This window comes from Talpa europaea (assembly GCF_964194135.1).
Source record: "Talpa europaea genome assembly, chromosome: 12".
Taxonomy (NCBI): Eukaryota; Metazoa; Chordata; class Mammalia; order Eulipotyphla; family Talpidae; genus Talpa; species Talpa europaea.
The window spans coordinates 28,363,888-28,390,386 of record NC_140079.1 but is presented as its reverse complement, the minus strand read 5'-3'; the positions used below and the strand labels follow the sequence as shown (position 1 = coordinate 28,390,386).

Here is a 26,499-nt window from a genome sequence, read left to right as displayed (position 1 = left end):
GAAGCCATTTAATGCTAAAGATGTGAGAATTCAAATGCTTTGACTTTATCAGGCATGCTTAACACAGTGCCCATTTAGTCTGTGCAGCAGTACTGGTAGATGAGTCTTTATGTCCATTTAACCAGTGCTCAGATTGGTGAAGGAACTTGTCCTAGCTCTTCAGTGAGTAAGTGATAGAGCTGTCAGGAGCACAGCTAGAGCTGAGCCACACTTTTCCCTCTTTATGCTGTGTCTGTTACTCCATTCAGCCAAGTCAGAGTAATACCCCTGCAGCCAAGCCCGGACAGTACAGGAGGAAGAAAAGACAGTGCCTTTGAGGCAGAGAGTGGTGAGAGGGGGAGAATCCCGTATTATCTGCCAGAACTGAGTTCTATCTGTTTTCCACTCATCTATGGTATTTTAGCAAATCCCTTAAACTCTCTGAGTTTACATTTATAAAATCTGATATGCTCAGATTTTATAAATGTAATAATACTTAATAAGACTGTTCATAAGGGAGCACATAAGGGATGCAAAGGAACTTTAAATACTATAAATGCTGTTTGATAGAAAGCTTGGAACTGGGTTCTGTGCTCCATTCTGAGATTTTTCCTCTGAATATTTTTGACTCAAGATCATTTCCTCAAGTACATCTAATATGTAACTGTATGTTAATAAATTGGTAATGTTATTGTCAGAGTTCACTCTTTGTGCCTCCATAACAAATTTCTGAATGTCACATCTAGGATCACCCGGACCTTTTGACAGCGGACCTTACTCTTAATGACATCATGACTCGAGTAAATGCTGGCAGAAAGGGCTCCCTAGCAGGTAAGTGATGATCTGTGTAAGTAGCCATCACCTGACTATGGTGTTAAATTACAAGCCTGTCGACATGGTGCAAAAAAAGAAATGAAACTGTGGCTTCCTTCTTGCTGATATTTGTCTTCTTATTGCCTCTTATGGATATGTAGATGGAAAATGAATATTAAATCAGTACAACAGATCACTGACTCTTCAGTAAATGTTAAAGATTAAGCTGTAAATCACTCATTGGGTTTAGTTTAAAAAAACCCCAAAGACCTAAGTAGTTTCTTATTGAGACTTTCCTTTTACTGATGTGATTTGGGAAAATATTACTCAGATTAAGACCCTTTCTGATGTAGAAAATGCAATTCTGTGATGTGTGTTGCTTTTTCTTCCCAGCCCTATATGACTTGGCTGTCCTTAAAAAAAAGGTTAAGGAAAAAGAAGAAAAGAAGAAGAAGAAAATAAAAACAATCAAATCAGAGTCAGATGATCTGGCTGAGCCCCTAAGCAGTACAGAGGGGATCCCACCTCTCTCACAGGCTCCGTCTCCACTGGCAATAACAGCTATCAAAGAGGAGTAAGTGAACAGCAGAGACTATTGCTCCAGGGTGAAAGATTAAGCAGAGGGGTGTACCCTGCACTGGTGTGCTATGTGAGCTGGTTTCTGTTTAACATGTTAAGTCCTGAGTTCCAAGAATCCTGCCAGAGAAAGTAGTTGCGACCCTTCACTGAGTGACTGCTAGGAGGCTTGTAGGGCCTAAACCAATCAAAGGACGTGTTCTTGGTCTTTTTTGGTTCTTATTTTTTTTCCCTTACTAGGCCTCTTGAAGACCTCAAGCCTTGCCTTGGAATCAATGAAATATCTTCCAGCTTCTTCTCTCTTCTGTTAGAGATCTTGCTACTGGAGGGGCAGGCTAGCCTTCCTATGGTAAGAGTTTTGGAAAAGTCAGATATACATCAAAATTTTCAAATTGAGATCATTCATGGTCTGTAGCTTGCGAAGCAGGACTCTGCAGCTAACCTGCTTTGTTACTTGGGTAAACTGGACATATATACCCCAGCTTGCTAGAGCATATCCATGGAATTGCTGGTGTAGAATAAAAATCTGAGTTCTGCCTTTATTTTCCCTTAGCTAGAGGAACGAGTTTTAGACTGGCAGTCATCACCAGCCAGTTCCCTCAACAGCTGGTTCTCTGCAGCCCCCAACTGGGCAGAGTTGGTGTTACCAGCCCTGCAGTATCTAGCTGGAGAAAGCCGTGGTAAGGTACTTTTCTCGGTAGTCATTATTTTTTGTTTACTTTTGTTTAATTCTTACAGTAAACTTCAGCATTACTGGTTTAATCTGTTGTTGCTTTGCCTAATACCATGCCTTGGCAACCTCTGCTTTTTTTGAATGCTTTAAATGTGGAGAAGTTGGTTATTCTGAGTTTAACATTCTCTCTTTTTTTGCAGCTGTACCTTCTAGTTTCTCTCCCTTTGTTGAATTCAAAGAGAAAACCCAGCAGTGGAAATTGCTTGGTAAATAATTCATATTATCTATGTATAACAGTAGCTTTTTATTCTCTCAGTTCACATGGCTGTAGTCAGAAAGCAGAATGTATGGGTTAGCATGAAGGTTCTCTACTTTGGTGGTGTGCTGCCATCAGTTGGGGAAAATAAAAAAACAGGGATGTCTTTGGGCCTTACCCACAGAGTTTCTGATTAATTTCCATTATTTTGTTCTGATATTTTTAAGTTTCTTGGTGATTTTTGTAGCCATGTTTGAGAAGCACCGTATCAGGGCTTTTGAAGTGGAACTCTTTTAGGTAATGACAGAGTCCGGTTGTGATGGTGGGAGCAGAGGCTGCAGTGGAGTGGAGGGCCAAGGTCACTGAAGGCAAATAACTGAGGTTGCTAGAATAGTGAGAGGACTATCCACATGAGTGTAGAAGTTACCCAGTTTGAGGAGAGGGTAACTTGTCCTGTGACAAGAGTGGTGAGGAGCAAGGTAGGCAGTGCTCTCTGAGGAGGACTATGTAAGTAGCTGTAAGCAGCAGGGACTGGGTAGATGCAGGTGATTAAGGAAGACCTCAGGGAGCTGTGGCTTTTTGTTTCATTGTGATTTTCCAGAAGAGCTGGGGAGGAATAGTTCAGTATCAATTATGGGCATAAGAAAGAACTAAATCTGAAGGACACAGCTGTGGGAAGAATTAGGGGAACTAGATTTCATACAAAGCGAGGAAGTGGAGGGAGTGAGAAAAGGATTAATCTGTAGGAGAACTGACTGATTATGAAGTAGTATTTTTAGAAGGCAGAGTGAAAGTAAGCAGTTGTCAGGGGTCAGAAAAATTCAGAGCTTTTTAGGGATGGTGGCATTGTGTACTGACTAGTAAAAACAGAGATGAGAGTCCTTCTCATGAGCCTTTGAGAAGGATAGACCCTGAAGGGCTGCATTCTTCAAACAAGCAGCCCTGGGTGATGGTGGTCTGTCCAGTCTGTGGAGGAATTCTAGGTAGCAGCTTATGATATGTACTACAGTAGGAGTAGAACAGGGTGATAGAGGAGGAGGGCAGAGGGAAAGTGCTCATCTCTTTGTAGGCAGATCCTTGGGAGTCAGGGTTTTTCCTGCCTTGGATTCCTTGTTGCTGTGCTAGTGTATAACATGCCTTTGTGTCCCCACTGGTCAGAAGAAGCCTAATACCCTTCCCCCAATCTCTCTAAGGGTAGGCTAACTTCCCTAAGGTGAACTTCGTAACATCCTTTGTGACATCTATCACTTTCAGATTTTATTTGATATGTGTTCTTTCCCATGATGGCAAACACTATGAGGGCAGATACTGAATTCAATGAATAGCCCTAACTTGGTATGCACTGAATACTTGGCAAATACCAGTTGGCATTTGTCATTGAATAAATGATTTATTTAGTAGACATCCAGCAGAGCTGGTCCAGGCAGATAATGAATGGAGGGGCATTATAAGCTAATGGATAAGATATGCATAGGTCCAATGCTGTCTGTCCTGATAGATTCCTTCTGGAATAGAGCAAACAAGAGAAAGCGGGTCTCTGATTGTATCTGATTCCTTTTTTTGCCGTTTTGTTCTTATAGGCCAGTCCCAAGATAATGAAAAGGAATTAGCTGCCCTCTTCCAGCTGTGGCTAGAAACAAAAGACCAAGCCTTCTGTAAGGTAGGATTTTTAAAGAAATACTAGGCAATCTTATTACTGAGTTTCCAGAGCCCTTAAGTTACCGAGAGCTATTCATTCGATTTACCTGTTACCTGTTTTCCTTTTCTCCAGCAAGAAAATGAAGACAGCTCAGATGCTACGACACCTGTTCCTCGGGTGTGAGTATAATACTCTTTGGAGGGTGGTGGCTCATGAAACTATAGCCAAAGGTACAGCCATAGTTTTGCTGACATTTTTTAGTAGGGAACTTAGAGATCCTAGCAGTTTGCTGATTCTTTCCTTGGCTACCTACCTTATGAGTGCAATACAAGTCTATTGCTAACAGGGGTGTCCTGAAGAAAGTGTTCTTAATTGGGGAGAGGGTTGCATACTAGAATCTGAGGGGGGTGTGATCTGCCTTATAGGTAGGTATGCTTTTTTCCATGAATACTTTCACTCCCATTTAAAAATAATTCATCTATTCCATCTTCCTTGTTTTACCTATGAAGAAATTGAGGCATGAAGTTAAATGACTTGAAAGTGACAGGACCCAGGTTAGAATTTAAGTCTCTTGATCTCTAGTGCTGAGCTCTTAATGTCACATCCGCTCATGTATTTGTTTCCAGTCTGTTTTGATCCATTTCTTCCCACCTTTGTTGAAATATAACCTTCTGAAAGCTCTCACATTATGTTATCATTTTTTTCCCTTTTTGAGCTTTGCAAGAATCATGTATTAATGAAGGGACATTTTTTCATGTTGTAAAGGGAATGATTCTGGGTGCTAGAGAATGATTAATGAATGTAAAATTCTTATGTTTCAGAAGAACTGACTATGTTGTGCGCCCCAGCACAGGGGAGGAGAAGCGGGTTTTTCAGGAGCAGGTAAGAAATAGCTAGAACCCAGTATAAATTTCTGCATCTATGAGCCATACAGAAAAAAGCCCTAAGCCTGACTGCCTTGGTTCAGATTCTTGGAAGAGCTCATACCCTTACCCGTAGATATTCTGGTGGTTGGGATTGTTTGCTGTGGTTGGAAGTGGTGTGAGGAAAAGGATTGAGGATTGTTTTAATGACCTTTTCTTCCAGTTAGCATTATCTGTATTCACTTTGTTGCAATTTGCTGGTGACTTTGAGAATCCCCTCTTTACACTATGGTTGGAGCTCTATTTTTAATTGAATGGCATGTTTGCCTCTTGTTTTAATCTCTCCAGGTGAATCTCTGTTTTAGGGGAGTGCTAGCAAGACCTCCACTTATTCTGATTTACAAACCTTCTTGCTTTTCTTTTGGTAGGAGCGTTACAGATACAGCCAACCCCATAAGGCATTCACCTTTCGCATGCATGGTTTTGAGTCTGTTGTGGGGCCGGTGAAGGGTGTATTTGACAAGGAGACGTCACTCAACAAGGCCCGGGAGCACTCTCTGCTGCGCTCTGATCGGCCTGCCTATGTCACCATTCTGTCTCTGGGTATGTGCCATCTGCTTATTGTCAGGACCATATTTTTCCTTCAGCCAACTGTGCTTCCCTCCCGCCTCTTCTTCCCTGTGTCTTTCTGGTACCTGCCTGCTCCCTCCCCACCCCCAAAAAACACACAGAGAGAGAGAGACAGACACACACCCCCACACACACCCACCCACTCCCACCCCCCCCCCAACGCCTCTCCCCCCCCCTGGTGTAGTTTTAGGAAGCTTTGGAGCTTGCAGGATGAAGAGAGAGTCTAATCCTCAGATTGATGCCAAGAGTCAGAGTTTCTTTCCTGAAGTCTGGGCTCACATTTAATTTCATTCAGGAATTTTTCACAGGCCAGCTAACTAGTGTAAGCATAGGAATTTACTATGATTCCTTTAAAGATGAGGTTTTTAACCGTTTTTTGTGCCAGGAGTCGCTTCAGCAGTCTGGTAAAAGCTGTGGCTCTCTTCTCAGCATTGTCTCTATGAATGCATAGAGTTAGAAAAGAAACCAGTCTTGAAAGTTATCATAATATTAATGCAAACATAGGGTACAGTAATGTGTTTTTGTTACGGTTTTATTTATTTTATTTATTTTTAAAAAAGATTTATTTATTTATTTATACAAACACTGAGTACAGTCAGAAGCACGGGAGGGTGAGAGAATTCACCAGAGCCAGAGCAGGGAGCAGAACAGGCAGAATGATGAAATACACTACTGAGGGGAGCAGCGGGCAGCAAGAGAGGTCTGCGCGCCATGTGGACCCTTACCCGGTGGTCAGGGATCGAACCGGCGCTGCAGAGGCTGCGGGCAGCTTCGCAACCCAGCGCTCAACCACTAGGCCACCGGGGAGGCCCTTGTTATGGTTTTAAATGACAAGATCTAGCAACAGATCTTACCACTCCAAATAGAAATGAATCGTAATGGTATTTTGAGTTGTAGCAGCTCTAATGTGTATGGAAGTACCTAATTTCTCTTACAACATCACACACAGCATTGCCAATATATGGTTTGTTACTGTAAGGGCAGGAATGACACTGAGCAGGTTTCCTGATCCCATGCAGACCGGGTAAAGGAGGAGTCACAGTCCTCAGTGGTTTTTTGCAGGTCTTTTATTGGGGTTCAGTGGGTACGTGGCAGACAGGGGTGCTGGGAGGCTGGCAGTCCTCCCAGCCCCCAGCAAATCTTCACTCTATCTGGGCTCTCTGGCTTTCTCTGCTTCTGCTTCGGGCTTCTTCTCTTTTGGCTTCTACTGGTGTCTCCGTGATACCGCCCTTAAAAAGCACAGTCTTAGCACAGGTGTACCCACTTCAGGTGCCCGCCATCAGGCATGCATTCAGGACCACAGGGTTCCCTCATCTATCCTGATGGCGGGAGGGCAGAAAAGCCTGATTTTTTACCTTACCCTACAGTTACCTTGCTCATAGTTGAAGGGAATAATAAATTTTAGTTAAGCATGTGATTTTTTTCCACCCTAGTTTATGTACCCACTGAAGTCTGAGTTGTCATGGGCCTAAGTGTGGTGTATAGGAAATGCTGGTGGTGAGCTGCCAGCCCCCAGGGGGCAGCATCCTCCTAATGCTGGTGTAAGTTAGAGAAACATAACCTTGGATAACTGGGCCCACCACAGCAAGTAGAGGGACAGTGTACCTCACTAGAAGCACTGCTTGATTCTTGAACTATCTTTCTGTCTTCTGATTTGTTAGTTCGAGATGCTGCGGCTCGGCTGCCTAATGGTGAAGGTACTCGAGCAGAGATCTGTGAACTACTCAAAGACTCCCAGTTTCTAGCACCGGATGTCACCAGCACTCAGGTAGGATGGAGAAGACATTATTTTTGTTGTGTTCCAGGTGGACTTAAGAAAACTTGCAAGGAAATATCCAGAAACATAATTTTTTTTAGAAATGTGAATGAGGAAAAGGAAAGGTTTTCTCAAGAAATGCAAAATGATGACCTAAGACCTTTGCTGTCAGTGAAACACAGATTTGGCTCTAAGCTTTGCTTCAGCTGTTACTAAAGGTTGTAGTTTATGTTCTCCTTCAGGTAACTAATTTCTCAAGACTCTCACAGTGTTTGTTACTTTGCCGAATGACATAATGATGCTCACCAGGCTGAAATTTGATGTGTTTGTCAGGTGTGACTTCATCCAGTGGTTTTTCTCTGGGGTCTGAGTCTGACTTGTTCCTTATTCCCTTTGCTCTGGTTCTTAGGTGAACACAGTAGTGAGTGGTGCACTGGATCGACTACATTATGAAAAGGACCCATGTGTGAAATACGACATTGGCCGAAAGCTGTGGATCTATTTGCATCGTGACCGGAGCGAGGAAGAGTTTGGTGGGTGGGGCCTCTGTGCAGGATGTCTGACTAGACTACGGGGGCTTCTGACTTTCTCTCCCAACGCCATCATTCTCATTGATATTTAGGCAGGACAGGACTCAGCTCACTGATGAGCCCACCAGTGAGGTCTTGACTCTTAAGTCACCCTCCTTGTTGCTGATGCATTCCACTCTTGTTTACAGAACGGATACACCAAGCGCAAGCAGCTGCAGCTAAGGCCAGAAAAGCCCTTCAGCAAAAGCCCAAACCCCCATCCAAGGTGGTAAGTGACCTCCGAGAGCACCTGCTTTAGTGGTTTTTGGGTTGGCAGCAGTAAGCCTTTACTTAGTCACCAGAGGTGCCATGCCTGCCTTCAGGGACTGTCATTTAACCTGCAAATGCATCTCTCTTCTCTTCTTACAGAAGTCCAGTAGCAAAGAGAATTCCATGAAGGTCCTCAGCAGTGGCCCGTCTGAGCAGAGCCAGATGAGCCTCAGTGACTCCAGCATGCCACCCACCCCAGTCACACCCGTGACCCCCACCACTCCAGCTTTGCCTGCCACTCCTATCTCTCCTCCACCTGTATCATCAGTGAATAAAAGCGGCCCTACCACTATGTCAGAACCAGCTAAGTCCAGCTCAGGGTAAGTGCTGTCATTTCTTCTCTGACTTTCTTCCTTTACAGTCTTTTGTATGCATGGCCTAAATTTATTTCTTACTTCCTTTTGATCTTCATTATAGTGTTCTCCTGGTGTCTTCACCAACTATGCCACAGCTCGGAACAGTGCTTTCCCCAGCTTCCAACCAGACTCCACCAAATTCTCAGGCTGCTGCCCGTGTTGTGAGCCATTCTGGCTCTACTGGACTACCCCAGGTGCGAGTGGTGGCTCAGCCTAGCCTTCCTGCTGTTACTCAGCAGTCAGCGGGGCCAGCACAGACACTGCCACAGATGCCAACAGGACCGCAAATCCGTGTTCCCGCCACTGCTGCACAGACCAAAGTCGTTCCCCAGGTACCAGAGTCAGGGTAGGGGACCTAATGAGCTCAATAGGCAGTCTGGGTAAGGATCAAGGAGCCTTAGAATATTGCTGTTGTGCATCACAACTACTATTTAGCATTCAGAGCAGGATAAGAGTTCTTGGAAGTTATATTATACATGTTAGGAATCAGATCTGCAGAGAAGTTTAGTGTTTACTCATCCTTGATGTGAGTGGTGTGTAAATCCAAACCCATGATTCTGATCTCATACTCCTTCCGTTGTGCCTCTAAGTCTTAGTCATGCCATTAACCAGTTGTATATATTTAGAGTCTTCTGTTTCCTTTAATGTAAAAGGGACATACTATTTATCCTCTTTGTAAGAATGAGATTAAATGTGAAAGCGTTCTGAAAATTTAGATGTTCTACACAAATACAAGAATTTTATAATGTCCATTTTAGAGAATAGTGAGTCTTAAGCATATTAGTTTAGAAGTAATTTTAGAGGAACCCTGCTGGGTGGGTCCTTGCTGGAGATTGCTGGGCATGCTAGACTATGTCTTAGTGTCTAATTAAGCTCTTCGCTTCATGCTCTGAACTAGACAGTAATGGCCACTGTTCCAGTCAAAGCTCAGGCTGCAGCAGCCACTGTGCAGCGGCCTGGACCTGGGCAGACGGGGCTCACAGTGACAAGTCTTCCTGCCACAGCCAGCCCTGCGGGCAAGCCAGCCACAAGTTCACCCGGGAGCTCTGCTCCTAGTGCTTCCACAGCTGCTGTCATTCAGAATGTCACAGGACAGAACATTATCAAGCAGGTAGGTAGAAATCTCCCAGTGCATCTGACTCCTTTGTCCAAAAGCAAGAGGGCACTTGGAGATCTTAGTGACTTAGATATTTAAGCTGTAGTTGTAGGTATGTCAGGTGTTTGTTCTCACCAAAGGTAGTACAAGCTGCATAGGTGCTGAAGAGATTTCTGTGTTTCTTTCTATATATGTTAGCTTTTAGTAGCTGAGTTTCTGTATTTGGAGTAGACTATTTCATGACTTCAGTTAAAATTCTTTCTATAACTATGTGCTTTATTGGTGTTTTAGCTTGGCACTAGTAGAAGTGAAGGTATATTTGTACTTTCTTGGTTGTGAATATGCAATGATACATTGAATTTCAGAGAATTGTTGGACAATATAACAATGCCTGTAATGCTTATTTTGTCTGTACTGTGCTAAACATTTCATAGATACTGGATAATTTAATCCTTAACACTATGGAATGGGCATTTTGTTATCCCCATTTTACAGATGAAGAAATGGAACTACATAATGGTAAATGAATGTTTTCTTGCTTGAACAAGTATGTATTGCTTTTTGTGTGCTAGGCACACAAGTATTGCTCCACGTATTGGGGATGTAGTGACATATTACATGGATCAGGTCCTTGCCTTCACAGAGCTCGTGTTCTTATAGACTCTGTAAGCAGTGGGAGGGGGAGAGAGAGTACTGTTTGAGCTAGGGTGATCAGAGAAGATCCATATGAGAAGATGAAATTTGCAAGAGAGTTGAATGAGGGTAGAGTGTATGACTTGTAATGACTGTCTGGAGATAAAGCATTCCAGGCATCGGTATTACAAGTGAAAATGCCTGAGTCAGGAATATGTTTGAGGAATAACAGGAAAGTTATTGTGCAGGAAGCTTAGTGGGTGGGGTTGTGAACTGTTGGAAGGTGAGAGAGATTGGCAGGGCTTCAGTCATCTGGGACTTTGATTTTGATTTGAATGTGATGGGAAACATGGAAAGAGTGACATGATCTAATTTACATGCAAGCATTCCCTGGCTGCTGTGTGGAATGGACTTCATGGGGGAAGTGGTAGGAGGTCGTAGGCAGTTGCAGCAGTGCAGGTGAGAGGTGGTGCTGGCTTGTGAGAGTAGTCATCAGACGGTGTAGAAAGTAGGATTGGATATAGGGTTATGGGTAGAACCAGTGTAGTTTTCTGGTGCATTGATTGTGGGGTCTAAGAGAAGGGAGTCGAGAATTAACCCCACGAGTTTGGTTTGGGCGACTGGGTAGATTAGATGGTGCTCTCATTTCCTGAGAGCAGAAACACTGAGATGTGGAGGCTGGAAGACAGCCCAGAAAGCGATGTGCGCTCACAAAGTCTGCACCTGCCTCTGAAAGTGTGAGTGAGATGAGGCCTAAGAATTGACCTCAAGTTGAATATAGACAGTGAAATAGACTGGGTGCGGTGGATTGGTGGCTTTTTGGGAATGGGCTCAAAAGAGATTGTAAGGTGAGGACGTTGAGTCCGTAAGTATAGGCAATTTTTACAGCAGTTTTGCTTCTGAAGAGAACAGAGAACTGAGGCTGGAGTGGAGATGTGGGGTGAATGGAAGAGAGCAAGGATTTGTTGTCTTTTAGGATCGGAAAAGTTAATAGCTTAATTGCGATCTGCATGGCTATGGCACAGTAGAGGGGAAAATCTCTCATGTGACAGAGAGGAAGTCCCTGAGTAAACTGGAAGGGTCACATCTGTTACCCGTGGGGGATTGGGGACTTTGATAGAGGTTGGTATATGAACCTGGACAGTCTGGCTCCAGAGCCCACCATGCCTACTGCTAGTCTCAAAATGCAGATTGGCACAACTATAGACAGACATCTTTGAGACAGGCAGGGAAATGTATGTATTATTAGGTAACAGGCGATTTTGCACTTAGAGTCTTTTAATAGGTTAGAAGTGTATGCAAAAGTATTGATTAGCAAAATGATATATCTTGGCATACTTTAAGACATTTCAACTCCTCAAAAAAGGGGGTGAATAGAGATATTAAGATTGACAAAATATTAGTTTTTGAAGATGGGTGATGGGTATCTGGACTTGTTACACTATTCTCTGGTGCTTACCACTTTTCATGATAAAGAGTTAACATGTGAAGTGCACATACACAAGAAATGGAGATTTACCTAATCATACTCTATAACCCACTTAGTAGTGTAAATCCCTTGTCTGTGCTGTTTCTTCCCCATCCAGGTGGCAATCACTGGGCAGCTTGGTGTGAAGCCCCAGGCAGGCAACAGCATTCCACTCACAGCCACTAACTTCCGTATCCAGGGTAAGGATGTATTGCGTCTGCCACCCTCTTCCATCACCACAGATGCTAAGGGCCAGACAGTTCTGCGAATCACTCCGGACATGATGGCCACTTTGGCTAAATCCCAGGTTACCACAGTCAAACTGACCCAGGACCTCTTCGGGACAGGAAGCGGCACTGCAGGCAAAGGAATTTCTGCTACCTTACACGTCACTTCCAATCCAGTCCATGCAAGTGACAGCCCCGCCAAGGCTAGTCCAGCCAGTGCCCCTTCATCCACTCCGACCGGTACCACCGTGGTCAAAGTGACTCCTGATCTCAAGCCAACAGAAACCTCAAGTTCAGCTTTTCGTTTGATGCCAGCACTTGGCGTGAGTGTGGCAGACCAGAAGGGGAAAAACACAGTGGCCTCCTCAGAAGCAAAACCAGCTGCCACAATCCGAATCGTTCAGGGCCTGGGAGTGATGCCTCCCAAAGCAGGCCAGACCATCACAGTTGCAACCCATGCCAAGCAAGGGTCCTCCGTAGCCAGTGGGTCTGGAACTGTCCATACTTCAGCGGTGTCCTTACCCAGCATGAATGCTGCTGTGTCCAAGACTGTGGCTGTGGCTTCTGGGGCTGCAAGCACCCCCATCAGTATCGGGACAGGAGCCCCCACTGTGCGGCAGGTCCCTGTCAGCACCACAGTTGTTTCCACGTCCCAGGCTGTGAGTAACATTAGCTACCTGTAACTCATTTTTCCTGCTTAGAAAACTTCTGAAGGCTCCCTAAAAGCTAGGAAACTGCTCTGTAGTAATGGAAATTAATCAGAGGCCCTGTCTGTAATCACCTCAGTCTGCTCAGACAGGCTTATTTTACTAATGAACTTCCTTTGATTTTGAAATAAATTTATGAAAGTGTAATACACGCATACATTCTTACAAAATGTTAAAACAGCACAGAGTTATAATGAGTAAAATATAAAATTTCTTCTATCACCCTTTAGTTTTCGTTAGTGAAAACTAATACTGGTGGTATTCTGGCATTCTCTAGCCCTTTTCCTGAGCATTTTCACAGTTGAAAAATCCCTATGACAGATCCTTATATATTCTGTGTTTTTTTTTTTAATTTATTTGAAAATATGTCTTGTGGATTGCTGTAGATCCTACACGGACATGATTGCCTTTTTAACCATACCAGTGTAGACAATAGAGGGGCTGTGCTTTAACTGTTCTTTTATGAAAGAATATATTTTCACTGTTAAAACCAGGGCTGAGGTAAATGTTCCTGCAAGTGTTTGGGAACATGTCAGTATTTTGGAGCAGGTGGGTCATGGAGGTAGTGCATTTTGAAAGTTTTGATACTCGGTACTACCAAAAAGGCCATGCCAGCTTTTACTCCATCCTCCAGTCTCCCGTTCTCCTGTACCCTAACCAGTGCAGCCATCACGTGCTTTTTTACTGTATGTGCCTTTCTTCCTGGTGAAGACTTTTTTTTTCCCATTTCTTTACCCTGATTGAGATTCTACACCCATTCCTATGGAAATCGGCATGTGCCACAGTGGTGAAAAAATCTTTGCCTTTTTTCTTCTCAGGTATTTGTTGTTTTCACAGTTTGAGGGGATTGTTTTTGTCTCCTGGATGTGAATTCTTTGTATAGAAAATATTTCTTCCATCTTCTTGGCTTTTCAGTCCTCTTATGGAACGTTTTGTTCTGCAGATATTTTGTCTGATTAGATCAATCAGCGTTGTCTTATGGGTCCTAGGTGTTGTATTTTGTGCCTTTCTCACACCAGGATTATAAAAGTACTAGCTTTTATTTTCTTAGAATATTTTCAGTTTTGAAGAAGTATAATTGATAACTTAAATACACTTTTGTGAATGCCATGTGGTAGTGATCTCATTTCATAATTTTAATATTATTCCAGTAACATTGACTAGCTTATTCCTCCCAACTAACTTGAAATACATTCTTCATAAACCAGATTTCCACATCAACATAGGTGTGTTTCTGAGTGCGTGTGTGTTTATTCTTTAGCGTCCCGATAAGGAGCTCTGTCTGTATCAGTGGTGTGTATACAGACAGTATAAAATAGAGTCCTACTTTTCTAAGCAAGTTGTTTAGTAGAACCTCAGTAATTCAGATAAAAGCCAGAGTAATGGAGTAAAACTAATCAGTGAAGCCTAAAATACAGTGACTTGCAAGGAAATACCAAAGTTCTTATAGCACGGAAGTTGAAATAAGGAAGCAAGGAAATAGCACTGACTTGATCTACTTTTGTCTCTTTCAAATCCTCCTTACACAGAGAGGTGGTATCCAGTGGCATCCACCCTTTTATAATTAATTTAGCTATTGATTGTATAACTGGAGAGCATTTGGCAAGACAGGAAGTATTGGATGGTGCTTTTTTCCCCTGTCTAGTCAGAGTACTTCTGAGGGAATAATTTCATTTGGTGTACACTGATGGTCTGAAATTTTTTAAGCAATTAAGACATTCTGTATAAAATCATCAGTAAAGTTATCTGGAGGCCCCATCTTGTGCTGTTCTGTTGCTTCTTGACCTCCTTAGTGCTTTCTAGTGGGCTGCAAATTATGAGTCAGCTGGAAACCCGTGTGGGAACCTGAGGCTCAGGTTTTGCAAATGAATGTCTCACTACGTTAGAACTAGCCTGCCCATAGGAAATTTCAGTGCCTTTTCTTAACATCCTGTCAGCCACCCCTTTTGAATTATTTTTTAGATTAAATTTACATGTGATTGTACTGTATATAAATTTTCATACCAACCAAGAGTTAAAAAACAGGCAAACTCAAAAGAGGCTGACAAAGCCTGATGTCCCAAAGGCTCTAGGCTGTTTCAGTTTCTTTTTTATTGTTCTTAGGCCTTATTAACTTTATAGCTGGGCTTTACACTTGGTTGAGTTTATTATTAGTGATTCCTAACTAACCTCTGTTATCACTGGGAAAAACAAAGCACCTGGGAAATGTCACCCATTTCTAATCTAGCATGTCACGGTGTGTGCTCCCACCAGTTGAGCCTGCTTCCAGTGAAGCAGTAGTTATGTACCTTTGCCCTCTTCAAACAGTTACTGTGTGCCAAGTGTCTGGGCATACACAAGGAGTAAGGCCCTCAGACTCTTACTGTGCTTAAGGGAACACTTGCTTCCTTTGATTTAGGTACCCCTTTTATCCTGATAACAGCAGTTGTGCGTAGTTGCTGCTGCTTTAGGTAGTAGCACGAAAGAGGATGACCACAGATCAGATGATACCTAAATGAAGTACATGAGCACTTAACTGCAGCATATGAGCAGTTTCATGACCTTTCCTGGGTCCACACTGTCGCAGTAATAGGGCTCTGCAGAGTACAGGGAGCGAAGGCATTTGAGTGCATGCTTATTCTTGGTACCCTGTAGTTCACACCTGGAGGTTTTGTCTCTTTCCCATGAACCTAGTTGTGTTTTCTCTTTAGGGGAAGCTGCCTACACGGATCACAGTTCCGCTGTCTGTGATTAGCCAGCCTATGAAGGGCAAAAGTGTGGTCACAGCCCCCATCATCAAAGGCAACCTGGGAGCCAAGTAAGTGCCGTAGTAAGGGGTGGCCAGGCTTCAGCATGGGTCCTTGTCAGAGTGGAAAGGCAGCTGGATTTTATGGGCTTCCCCTTTGATGATTCTTCTGTGTTGTGCTCATCAGTAGTATTTGAGTTTTAATACTTGTTGAGGTGCCGGGGAGACAGCAGTGATTAAAATAGACAAATATCTAAGCTGTCTTAAACTTACATTGTTAAGTGGGGAGAGAAATAGCAAAGATACTGCATGGAGTGGTCATGCATACTTCGGAGAAAATTCAAGGCAGGAGATGGGAGGTGCTGGGATAGGGTGGTGATAATGACTCTGATTGTGGTTTCCAGGGTAGGTGTTAGGGAAGGCCTCACTTTGAAATTGGAGACCTCTGGTGTGATAGTTCAGAGGGTGAGGGCTTACTTGAGAGCCTACACAGCCCTTCCTGTGTCCTTGACTTAAATAGGGATGAAGGGGCACAATGAGATCAGTCTGATGCTCTTAAGGCACCTATTTTGGGGGAGGGTTTGTTATCAGGAGCACACAGCTCCCTGGGGCCCTGCCCATTCCTGCTGATCAAGGTATGAAAATCAAGACCATTTTATCCAAAGCACTGGGAGCTTGGGAAGCATAGAAGCTGAAAGAAAGGTGGTCTTACCCAGCTGGTTTTCATTTTAGTTCAGAATGCTGGAATTTTTACTGGGCACCAGGCCTCTCTGTTTTCCTAATTCTAGACCAGAGATGATATTCCATCTTATTATGTTTTATTCCTGCTTTCCCTTCACAGCCTCAGTGGGTTGGGCCGTAATATCATCCTCACCACCATGCCGGCAGGCACTAAGCTCATTGCTGGCAATAAACCTGTTAGTTTCCTCACAGCCCAGCAATTGCAACAGCTTCAGCAGCAAGGTCAGGCCACACAGGTAAGGTCTATGGCAAATTATTAGCCATACCAGGCTATTCTCTCTTTGCTCTTTGTTCTCAAATGATTAGCCTATTTGCAATCCAGTGACCACACATTCTAATATTTCAAACAGGTGCGCATCCAGACTGTCCCCGCATCTCATCTTCAACAGGGAACAGCTTCTGGTTCCTCCAAAGCCGTCTCAACTGTTGTTGTGACCACAGCTCCATCTCCTAAACAGGCACCAGAACAGCAGTGACTCTGAAGGAGAAAAATGGCTTCCATAAAAGCCCAGTCTGGGTCTGCCCTTCTGGCTGAATGGAAGGGAGCAGGGGAGGGTCGCATCATTCCCCTAAGCTTGTCTGTTTAAGGAAGGCAGCAGTGGGATGATAGCAACAGTGGCTTGGATTCTGCTGCCACACTCGACAGTGAGTACGCTGAGCAAGGTTCACTCCAGGGTTCCAAGGTCCCTTCTGTATTGATCCAGGAGAAGTTTCTCTGTTAGAATTGTGTGAGGTCCCAGTCGAGTTACACAAGCCAAAGTTCTCTCCTGCAAGCAAGACCCCAAGGGAAGGCTTAAAGTTGTAGAGTGCACAGTGATAAGCCTCATTCTGTATGTGGACTGTACTCTTTAGCTCCTGGTCTTCTCCGGGACTAGAGGTCTGGATAGGAGTTTTGTGTCCAGAGATTTTTATGTAACTTATTTTTTTAAAAAACCTGTTGTATATCTTTATCAAATATAGAAACCTGGACTATAGTCCCGTCTCCTGTACCTCCCTATCCCTACCCCAAACTGATTACTTATTCTTTTGACCAGGGTGAGAGAATAGCACCATTCTTAGGCAGTTGGTGGCTGACTTGGAAACATATTAATGGAGAGACTCTAAGATAAGAAAGAAACATAGGAAGTGAGCTAGTGTGGGTTTTCTGAAAAGGGATTAGTTTGGCACTACCTCCTAAAGATCGGTTATCAGGATCATGGATGTGGGCGGTCTCTTTGCCTGCCTTGTCCTGATCAAGCCGGTTTCACGTGCAGGTCCAGAGCCAATGGACAGTATAGGCGAATGCTTTATTGCAGTTCAGAGATAATATGTTCTACTTTGCTGCAGAGCAAGACTCAGCAAACCAGAGCCTTTGGGCTGGCTACTTGTTTTTGTAAATAAAGTTTTATTGGAACACAATCCACTTTCATTTGTTTACGTTGTATCTTTGACTGTTCTCAGAATGTGGAATTAAGTAATTGCCATGGGGACCGTATAGCCCCCCACCTTAGACTGAGTTCCAAGCCACTTAATCCTGCCTATTGCACCCTTCTCAGCCTCTATCAAGCTACAGACATAGCTCAAAACAATTATTTTAAGGTGTAATAAGTAAGCGCTGGTTGACATAATGCCTCTTATATTGGAGCAGGGGTTAAGTGGTAAGGTGACAGGCTTCCCAGTCTTTCTTGAAAGTATCCAGGTTATTAAAAAAGGTGTGATTATTGTGTAGAAATTTAGTGATGCTCTTTTATGGGGCCTGGGTGAGGCAGTGGAGTCGGAGGGTAGAGAATTAAAATAGGCGGAGTTAGGTGATTAGGTATGCTTCAGAGAAACAGGCTAGAGCGACTTGTTAGTTCCATGGTGGTTTTAGACATCTCATTCTTTAGCAATTCTATAAAATATGCATTACCCCTGTTTTAACTGAGAAAATGCGAGTCTGAGTTGAAGTTAGTAGAGAACCAAGATGTAAATCCAGACTTCTAAAGTGCTGTTTCTGCTGCCTTCCTGAGGGGAGGATGGCTACTGCATGGCATGGTGAAATCTGAGAACAGTCCAGTTGTCAGCCTGCACTGCAAAGAGCAGTGGTGAATTGACTGAGATTTTGATGGGGAGAGGACTGGCACGGAAATAAGATTGGTAATGGTGAGAGGTAGGGACTGTAGGGAAGGAAGAAAATTTTCTTCTTACTAAAGGAGAGTGCATCTGTGTTTCATAGTACTCCAATACTTGCATATAATTTCTGCAGTTACTTTTCACATGAAAGTCCACATGCCAGGTCCTAAATGAGAAAAAGGTAGAAATTTGAGGGACCTGTCCCAGGTATTTACTGCTGAGTAAAACAAACCTGTTGTGAATTAACATTTCTTAAAAGTAGCTCTAGCATTCAACCCTAGCCCCATACTTTCATTACTGAAGTCACCTAACTCTGCCTGGCTCCTTTAGGACATCTACATCCTAGGAGAACAGGCGTGTGGGACACAGGCATGTTTCAGGATACCAGTGTGGGATTGACTCCCTGCTAGTATGGTTTGGCACTGCCCACTAGTGGGTGGAGTACTGTAAAATAACCCCCTACTGGAGTTGTAAAGAGATGTCACCAACATTGGTGTCAAATTTGGATTCTTGGATATAGACTTCAGGGTTCTTGGAGAGATGTGGTAGCTTTAGATGTGTTTTGGGGGAAACAATACCAGAATCATTTGTGGCAGCCTCTGAATCTTGTTTACAGAGTTTGGTAAAATATTCAGACCATGCATCTAATACTGGATTTGGTGAATAGCATTATGATGAACTTGTACTTTGATGCCACATCTAGCAGTGCTTATGCCAGGGTTGATCACTTCCAAGAAGGCAACAAAATCAGTGAGCGAGGCATCAAGATTTTAACATTTTCTATCTGATCATCAGACATCAAACACTCACTCAGGAGAAGACACATTTCCTCAAAGTATTCTGCCTGCCCAGGCTCCCAAATCTAAAATGGAGATCTTTGCTATGAAAATAATTTGCTATGAAAATAATATCCAGTGCCTAAGGAAAGAATGAGTTTTACATTACTTGCCAATTCTCCATACTTGTTGAATGAGTGATTGGGTTTGTTCTTAGCAGGCACACCAAAGTGGGTCCTCAAAGGGGTCCCACAGGTTCTTCTCATAATTGGTGTTTTCAAGTAGCTCATTCTTAATCCCTAAATTGTGACTTCAGGTTACCTTTCACTAAAGTAAAAATGTTTCTTCAAAAGATGATGCAGTGCTTCATGGAAGTCATCTCTTTATGCAAAGTAGCAAGAAATAAACTGGCTTTTGAATTCTACAGAGGACAGCTTTTACAGCTTGGTAGTGGTGTGACTTTAGGCCAATCAGCTTTTCTGAAGACCCTAATGTACTCATTACAGTGACTGAGAATCAAATGAGATTCAGAGTGAAAATGCTATACAAGTGAATGGTGCTGTTGGGTTCTAAGACCTTTCAATTTTGTTCTGACCCACTTCTAGCAACTTAAGAACCTAATATTTTTAACTCCCCAGGTTCTTTCATTGTTTTATTGCCTTATGCATACTCTTCTCTAGGCCTTCTCTATAGGCAGACTCATTTTTCCTCCCCATTTGTCTAGTGGTAATTGTCTCATGTCACTGCTGGCATTTCCCATTAGACTGAATTCCTTGCTGATCACATATTTCAGTAATCTTTACAACCATTTCAGTACTGGTGCAAAGTAGAAGTTTAATAAATATTTGTTTCAGTTAAAAAAAAAAATCCAGTGCCCTAGAGTAGCATATCAAGACTTTGTGTTACTAATTCAGGATTCATGATCTTTGCAGGATTCTTGTCCTTTACTCTCAGCTATATTTAAATTCAAAGACTTCCATAACCTGGCATTGTTCTCTACCTTGTTATTAGTGTGGACCAGTGCTGTCACTTAAGCAGCAGTGGTACTGCGTTACTCTGGAATGGCATGATTAATTAGACAGCAGGCTCAAGGTAAAACTGAAAGCTACTTCAAGCCCCTCCCACCCAGCCTAGTGCAATTTGCAGTCCATTGCTACCCAGTACTTCACTGGCCAGGAGATGTATAACAATATTTAAAATACCAAAGCTTGTGACTTGTCTTTTAAAAAATACATGTTGGAATGTATCTCTAAAATAAAGGCACTGTCATTCACTCTGATAAGAAGGTTCCTGCTTTCTGGAGAGAAAAAGGATTATCAAAAGTGGTAAGTTCTGCAGGATTTATATCCTGGATTCATTCATGAGGCCACTTCCTGTGCTGAAACTTTCAGAGTCTTTGACTTCTCTTTACACCAAGACACAAAGGCTTCCTTCATTTTTCTTTATGGATACCGCCCAATACAGACCCGTCAATTATGTGAGAAGACTCCAATACATAGATCCTTGAAAGCAGCATTCATGTGGAGAGAGATGTGCTGCACCTCTGGTCGCTATGCTCAGAGGGACAGATTGTCTGGTTCTGAGAATGGCTGATGATGCCTCTCATTCCTCATCTGAGCCATTCAAGAGGGCTTTCTGGTAAGTGTGTTTTGACTTCAGCTTCTGAATCCCAATGATTTCTCCTTCTCTCTGTCTCTTTAGCCGAGTCATAAAGCTGTCATAGAGAAACAATAAGCAAATTAACCTCAGGTTCCCCTCTTCCTGCATCCAAGAATGTGATGGCATTTTCTGTTTTTTGTTTTTTTTTTTAAAGATTTATTTATATATGCATATAAGAACTGGGGTACAGGCCAGAGGTGTGAAGGGTGAGATGATTCACCAGAGACAGCGGGGAATAGAACAGGCAGACTGCTGAGGGGAGCAGCAGGCAAGACAGGAGAGGTCTTGCTGCGCCACGTGTGTATCCCTCTGGCCGGGGATCGAACTCATGCTGCAGAGGCTGCAGATAGCTTCATAGTGCTGTGCTTAACACGTTGCGCCACCAGGGAGGCCCCATTTTCTGTTTCTTAAGGCATTTTATTTATAGCCATGTCAAATATCCGTCTACAAATCAAATATTGTCTCTACCTAAAGTTCTTGTCTAGGTATTTGACTTTTCAGACAATACCCATTAGTAAAGGGATCAGTAATACTTAATAGTTAATGTTGTCATAGAAACTAAACTTAGGTCTCTGCCTCCCAGCTTCTTATTTCACGGACCTGGCAGTAGAACTAAAAGCAACTGATCCTGGGTTCCCTTTTATTTGTTTTGCATGGTACTCTTTCTGGGTGAAGTGTATCTGCTTTGGATAGGGAAATTGGGAACTAAAAGAAAAAAGGTAACTTGATAACAGCTATCAATACGATGTGCTAAAGGTCACTCTCACATTGGATAAAGACTGAGGCTGCACCATTTACTTGTTGGGTGACCTTGGTCAAGTTACTCAGTCTTTCCAAGCCTTGAGTTGTTCCCCATCTATAAAATATTACTGTACACACTTCATAAAGTGATAAGGATTAAGTGGGGTAATACACTTTAGTGCTTACCACAGTGCCTGGGACACAGTGCTTAGGAATTGTTAGCTATTATGATGGCCTCTGAAGATCGCATTGGGCAACACTGTCTTAACCTGTCACATATCTGGGAAATAGGCAGAATGGATCCTGGAAGAAGGTTATGGGCTCAAAATGAACCAGCGATGACAGGGACTGCAATCCAGTGCCAATGGCCTAGTTAAGGTTTTCCTATCCACCACAGGCTTAAGTCTGTCAGCTGCATTTGAACCTGAACCTGACTCCATTAGGTTTGTGTGACCACTCAGGTCTTTGAACTTCTCAGAGCCTCATCACCCTCATTTTCCGTGTGGAATACCTTGCATAGAACTAGGTATACAATTGGCACTCATTAAATGGTAGAAGCTAGCACTACTTAGTTATGAAACATGGAAATAAAAATCATGCATTATAGTGAATTTTGGGGCCAGGGGGTTAGGAGGAAAAATCTTGACATCAGTCAGCTTCTGTTGTACATACCAGTAAACAAGAGTGTAGCTGGCGGCCATAATGCAGATGGAGGCCAAGTAGTGCCAGCAGAAGCACATGGTGATGAACATGATGTTTCCGTCATCTTTCTGGTCCCATTCAGCCGATCCAAAAGGTGGAAATAGCACAAATCCAATCTGGTGGGTTAAAGAGAGAGGTGGGCATTGTCATGAGTCAGTCCTGAGACACAGCCCGACCTCCTCTGGCTGCCGAGGTGTCGATGCATCCCCCACTTCCTCCACTTCAGCCTGTATCTCCCTTAGCATAGAAAGTCCTTTTTGCACAGGAAAATTGTTCTAATTTTGATGATAGTATAGGGTTATATAAATCAATTTTAGGGCTCATATTTCAAGTTTATGGTGTTTAGCAAGTGGGGCCTGAACATGGTATCAGTAGCTTCATTGGGGAGGGCAAAGAAATAATCTGCTCACTGTATATGCTCCACAGATGGCACCTGTTAATGCATCAGCAGAATGGTAACAGGTAGAACGTCATAGGTCAGTTGGTAGGCAGAGGGGGAAAGCGGCCTCCAAACACACCAGTCCTGTGGTATGTTAGTGCCACGTCTTCAGCACTCAGAAACACTCATGGGGCTCCTTTACACAGGTGAGGAGCATTGTTTTGAATAATTACCTGCCAGAACCAGGTACCCTGCAGAATAACAAGACTGGTTCGGAAAAGTTCCAGCACAATATTGTCCCGAAGGATTATCTCTAAGAGGCTACTGAAAGTCCCAGCAAAGATGGCGTACAGCAGGAGCGAGTGGATGTGCTGGTCCAGTGGCGGGCGGTGGTGAACATGGTAGTAGAAGAGAAAACCTGCCACAAAGCACATGCAGCTGTCAGATCTGCTTACCTCTACTTGCAAGGATTTGTTCTAGACATTTCCCATTATTTAAATTTCCTCCTGTGCCTGTCTCAGAGCCATATTTTTCAACATTTAGGGTGTCCTTATATATAACATTACAGGATAGAAAATATATGCAGATCATTTCATATCTGTGCATTAGCTGAATATAAGCAGCAAAGGATATATCTTTTAAAATCTTTAAAATCCGTGGTAGGATTTGATACAGGGTTGCTAATTTGTACCAAATTATGCGTATATATACTTGAAATTCAGTTTTACCCTCATTTAACCTTTTTTCAGCTCTTCCAGATGTACAGAAGTGAGGCTGGTCAATCACAAAGAGCTTTTTCATTACCGCACTTAATGGGAGTTATATTGGGTGGTTGTGCTAGGTGCTGGGTGAGTCTCTTGAGATTTGTGATGGAGTCCAAACAGCATGCCAGGGTGAGGGGCAGGGACGCCAGATTTCTCTTCCTTATTGAAGAGTCATCCTCCTGCATGGTAGACAAGCCATCACATGTTTCCATGTGGATGTGCACATGTGTATTCATACATGTGAGCATGAGGAGGGATAACACTGGGAGGGCAGGGAGAGATAGCACACCATTAGCAGAGGCTTGGTTAGGCTAAAGGCCTGTTTTCATGTGCTGCTTTAGGGAATAAACCTTCTGTAACATTCAGAGCAAAGAAACAAGCTCCTATTTAGGTATGTGAAATTAAAAGATGTGGATTCTTAACTTCAAATTATTGGTTATTATATTTGCAGTGTTTCTGGGGTCTTGTGTACCCTGGTCCTGAATAGACATAACTTTTCAATCTGCTTCCTTTTTCTCCATCTGCCCACTAAGTTACCTTCATTGAAAGCTGCGACAGCCATAAACAGTTTGTCCAGCCCCAAGGGAATGTGGGTGCTGAGAAAGGTGAGCATGTCAATGATTCCCGAGACTGCAAAGAATATATACATGGTGCTGTGCTGCCAGTTCATTAGCTTTATCCAGTCGTTTCCATGGTACAGGTGGAGGTGGGGCCCATCCGGAACAAACTGCTCTGCCAGGATCCCTGCAGGGAAAAGAGAGTGCAAACTGAGGAGGGATGAGTAGTCCAACACCTACAGGAGACAGCAAGAAGTAACCCCACGCCATGAACAAACTTGAGATGTGGGTAAAGGTGGACTGTGGCTCAGAGGACCTACTTTGTTGCCTGAGAGGCAGCTACTTCAGTATAAAATTAGGTATTTCCTGAGGAATCTGATAGACATCTTGCTTCTGTTGTTTTTTTAGAGAGGGTAGGGAGAAGCAATAGATAGTTGAGCATGTAGGATTCCCAGAAATGTGTCCAGTAGCTGAGATGAGAGCAAGGCATTATCACTAAAGTGAGTGTGGCTGCTACATTGATCTTTGGATTCCCTTTGCTAAGTGAGCAGTGAAAGAAATCCCAGGAAGAAAGAATTAGATTGAAAATAATAGAATCAGAGTAGAGAGCCTAGTGACCGAGGAACTTATGCATGCCTAAGGGAGAGTATGAGTTCCCAGTTGTGTGTCTTTCAGGGCAGACTTAGAGTGCGTACTTTTCTTGGGCACAGAGCAGACTCCCCACAGTTTTAGGTCTCTGTGGCCTAAACATTGGGACAAACATGTGAAAACCCTTCACCTTGGTGTTTCTGGCCATACGTTATCTCAGGAGAGGCAAGCTTTAGAAACTGGGGCCAGAAGACTCATTGCCATAGCGTAGCTCTCAGATCTCACCTCTTGTACTTTCACCATCTCTTTTGGAAGGCAAAAGATGTTCTTTATGCCTGCTGCCCAAAATATTCTTAAGGCCTAGAATAAGTCCTCCATGCTAACCCAGTTCTGCATTTTTCCCCCTCAAACTAGCCCCTTTCTGACTCTTACATATCAAGGAGTTGGTGAAAATAAGGCAACAAGAGGAAGTTCCAGTGACACTTGGAATGGGAAGCAGAACTTCCCCCATTTCCTTCCCCAATGCCTAGAAGAGTGAGTTCCTGGTGCATGGAAAGAGTACAAGAGATAATTGTTGAATATCATTTCCACCCAGCAAAGGAGGAGGTGTGTGTGAAACAATGTTTCTAGCTTTATTTAGGTAAGTTGATGCTGTCCTTAACATTTAAGGCATGTGGTTCCTGTGACTTCTCAGGGTTATAGAGATAAGAATGCCTTTCTATGGCCTGAGTAGTAAATGGGAAAATTCTGCTGGACAGGGAAAGCAAGCCATGTGCCTTTGCTTAGAAGTTACTGGCTTTGCTTCATTTACGTCCAAGAAATGGTAGTGCAAAGATGACAAGGGGCAAATGCAATAGCAGAGCAAGGTCCCTCTTTACTCTCATGATGGCTGATCCTAAGAAGACTACTTTTTACTATTGGTTCTTCACGTTCTTTGAAGGCAACCAGTGGAGTAGGATGGCTAACAAGTTAACAATAGTAGTGGATAGATTTTCTTGGAATGGGGTACACAGTAAAGGAAAATCTCTCTTAAATAGGACTCTTGGCTTTTTTCAGTCTTGTCTGCTGTCTATCTTGCTAGCCTTCTAGTATTCTAGTACAAACACTCTCTTGCCCCCTGACAATTGCTTGAGATTGGGATATTGAGGATTTATTGGTGAGTTGGGTGATAACTGCTTTTGTGATTCTAGTGGAGAGACCATGAGGGCAAGGAGATTGTTCTAAAAATGAACTCCATTTAATACTGTCTTATAACTCATGTATATAACCTTACTCCAATTAGTACTTTTTAAAATTCTTTGTTTTATCTTTATCATAAAGTGTGTCTTCCTTTTCTACAACTTGTGCCTGCAGATTTCCAGAGCCGAGAAAGCAGTTAATTTGGTAGTATGTAAGGTGCTGTATGTAAGGTGTTGTTCACTATTAATGTTACAAAACTTAGCACACAATGGATGCTATGATACAATATGTAATTTAGTGGCCAGTTGAAAATCTTTGTTCTCTACTAGTGAAATATCCATTTCTTAGGGTCCAGAAGATGCATTAAAGATTCTGGGTATGAGGGGAAGATTCATGGGCCCAGATGACCCTTAGTCTTACCAGTGACTGAAAACAAAGTTCTGATGGCAGCTTCAATGATCTCCAGACGTCGATAATAATGAGTCGGTTGGCTGTGTTTTCCTTTTTGGTGAAAGTACTTTAATGGGTACTTCACTGACCACCACAGTCCAATTATCAAGAAGAAGCTCCCTGGGAGAGCATGGCCCTTGAAGTTTGCCATTACAGTTTTAGGACAACCTGATAAATTAGGGGACAGTTGTTAGGTGATTGAATATAAAAAACATATTTGTCAGAAACACAATACATGAGTCCAAATTGTAAGCCATATTAGGAAGGATCCATTTGTTCTCATAAAATAAGCTTTTACATAACATCACTAAAGTCTTGTCTGCTAAGTGAGTTGCATGCCTAAGATTATTGGTCCCCAAGGCCTTGAAGACATAGATAAAGCAAAAGAGGGAAACCAGGGCAGGCAAATATTTTTAATGGGTACATAGGATGGAAAAACCTTCCTAAACATTAAAGGGGAACCATAAAAGAAAACTATTTATTTAAGTAAGCATTTTATATATTAAAACCAACAATAAACAAGCAAACATCAAATCAGGAAAGTGTTTATAGCAACTATGATATATGGCTATTAATCACATTAGAGCCTTTACAAATTGTTAAGAAAGTGACCACGGAAGAATGGGCAAAAACATA

At 42.9% G+C, this 26,499-nt stretch overlaps 2 protein-coding genes across 7 annotated transcripts in view; one reads left to right on the top strand and one right to left on the bottom strand.

Moving 5' to 3' along the window:
- Positions 1-16,636, top strand: part of NFRKB (nuclear factor related to kappaB binding protein) — a gene marked incomplete at its 5' end in the record, with an annotated part of 29,934 nt that extends 13,298 nt beyond the window's left edge. For 2 of the 6 annotated variants that reach the window (XM_084250317.1, XM_084250314.1), the window contains 19 exons: positions 726-810; positions 1,186-1,366; positions 1,609-1,717; positions 1,922-2,048; positions 2,242-2,307; positions 3,878-3,957; positions 4,072-4,115; positions 4,761-4,818; positions 5,228-5,402; positions 7,091-7,197; positions 7,595-7,718; positions 7,904-7,983; positions 8,124-8,344; positions 8,442-8,712; positions 9,279-9,491; positions 11,696-12,463; positions 15,202-15,308; positions 16,078-16,213; positions 16,328-16,636. In XM_084250317.1, coding sequence (XP_084106443.1) covers positions 726-810; positions 1,186-1,366; positions 1,609-1,717; positions 1,922-2,048; positions 2,242-2,307; positions 3,878-3,957; positions 4,072-4,115; positions 4,761-4,818; positions 5,228-5,402; positions 7,091-7,197; positions 7,595-7,718; positions 7,904-7,983; positions 8,124-8,344; positions 8,442-8,712; positions 9,279-9,491; positions 11,696-12,463; positions 15,202-15,308; positions 16,078-16,213; positions 16,328-16,453 — 3,078 coding nt within the window. In that variant the 3' untranslated portion in view covers positions 16,454-16,636. Of the gene's footprint in view, positions 1-725; positions 811-1,185; positions 1,367-1,608; positions 1,718-1,921; positions 2,049-2,241; positions 2,308-3,877; positions 3,958-4,068; positions 4,116-4,757; positions 4,819-5,227; positions 5,403-7,090; positions 7,198-7,594; positions 7,719-7,903; positions 7,984-8,123; positions 8,345-8,441; positions 8,713-9,278; positions 9,492-11,695; positions 12,464-15,201; positions 15,309-16,077; positions 16,214-16,327 lie in introns of all 6 variants that reach the window. The other 4 variants (XM_084250316.1, XM_084250313.1, XM_084250315.1 and 1 more) reach the window with 2 other exon arrangements.
- Positions 16,637-20,446: 3,810 nt separating this feature from the next.
- On the bottom strand, positions 20,447-26,014 carry TMEM45B (transmembrane protein 45B; the record flags this gene model as incomplete). The annotated part of the gene is made up of 5 exons (XM_084250566.1): positions 20,447-20,558; positions 21,917-22,062; positions 22,559-22,743; positions 23,627-23,833; positions 25,834-26,014. The coding sequence occupies 5 exons, from the start codon at positions 26,012-26,014 to the stop codon at positions 20,447-20,449; spliced, it is 831 nt and encodes a 276-aa protein (XP_084106692.1).
- Between the last annotated feature and the right edge of the window lie 485 nt (positions 26,015-26,499).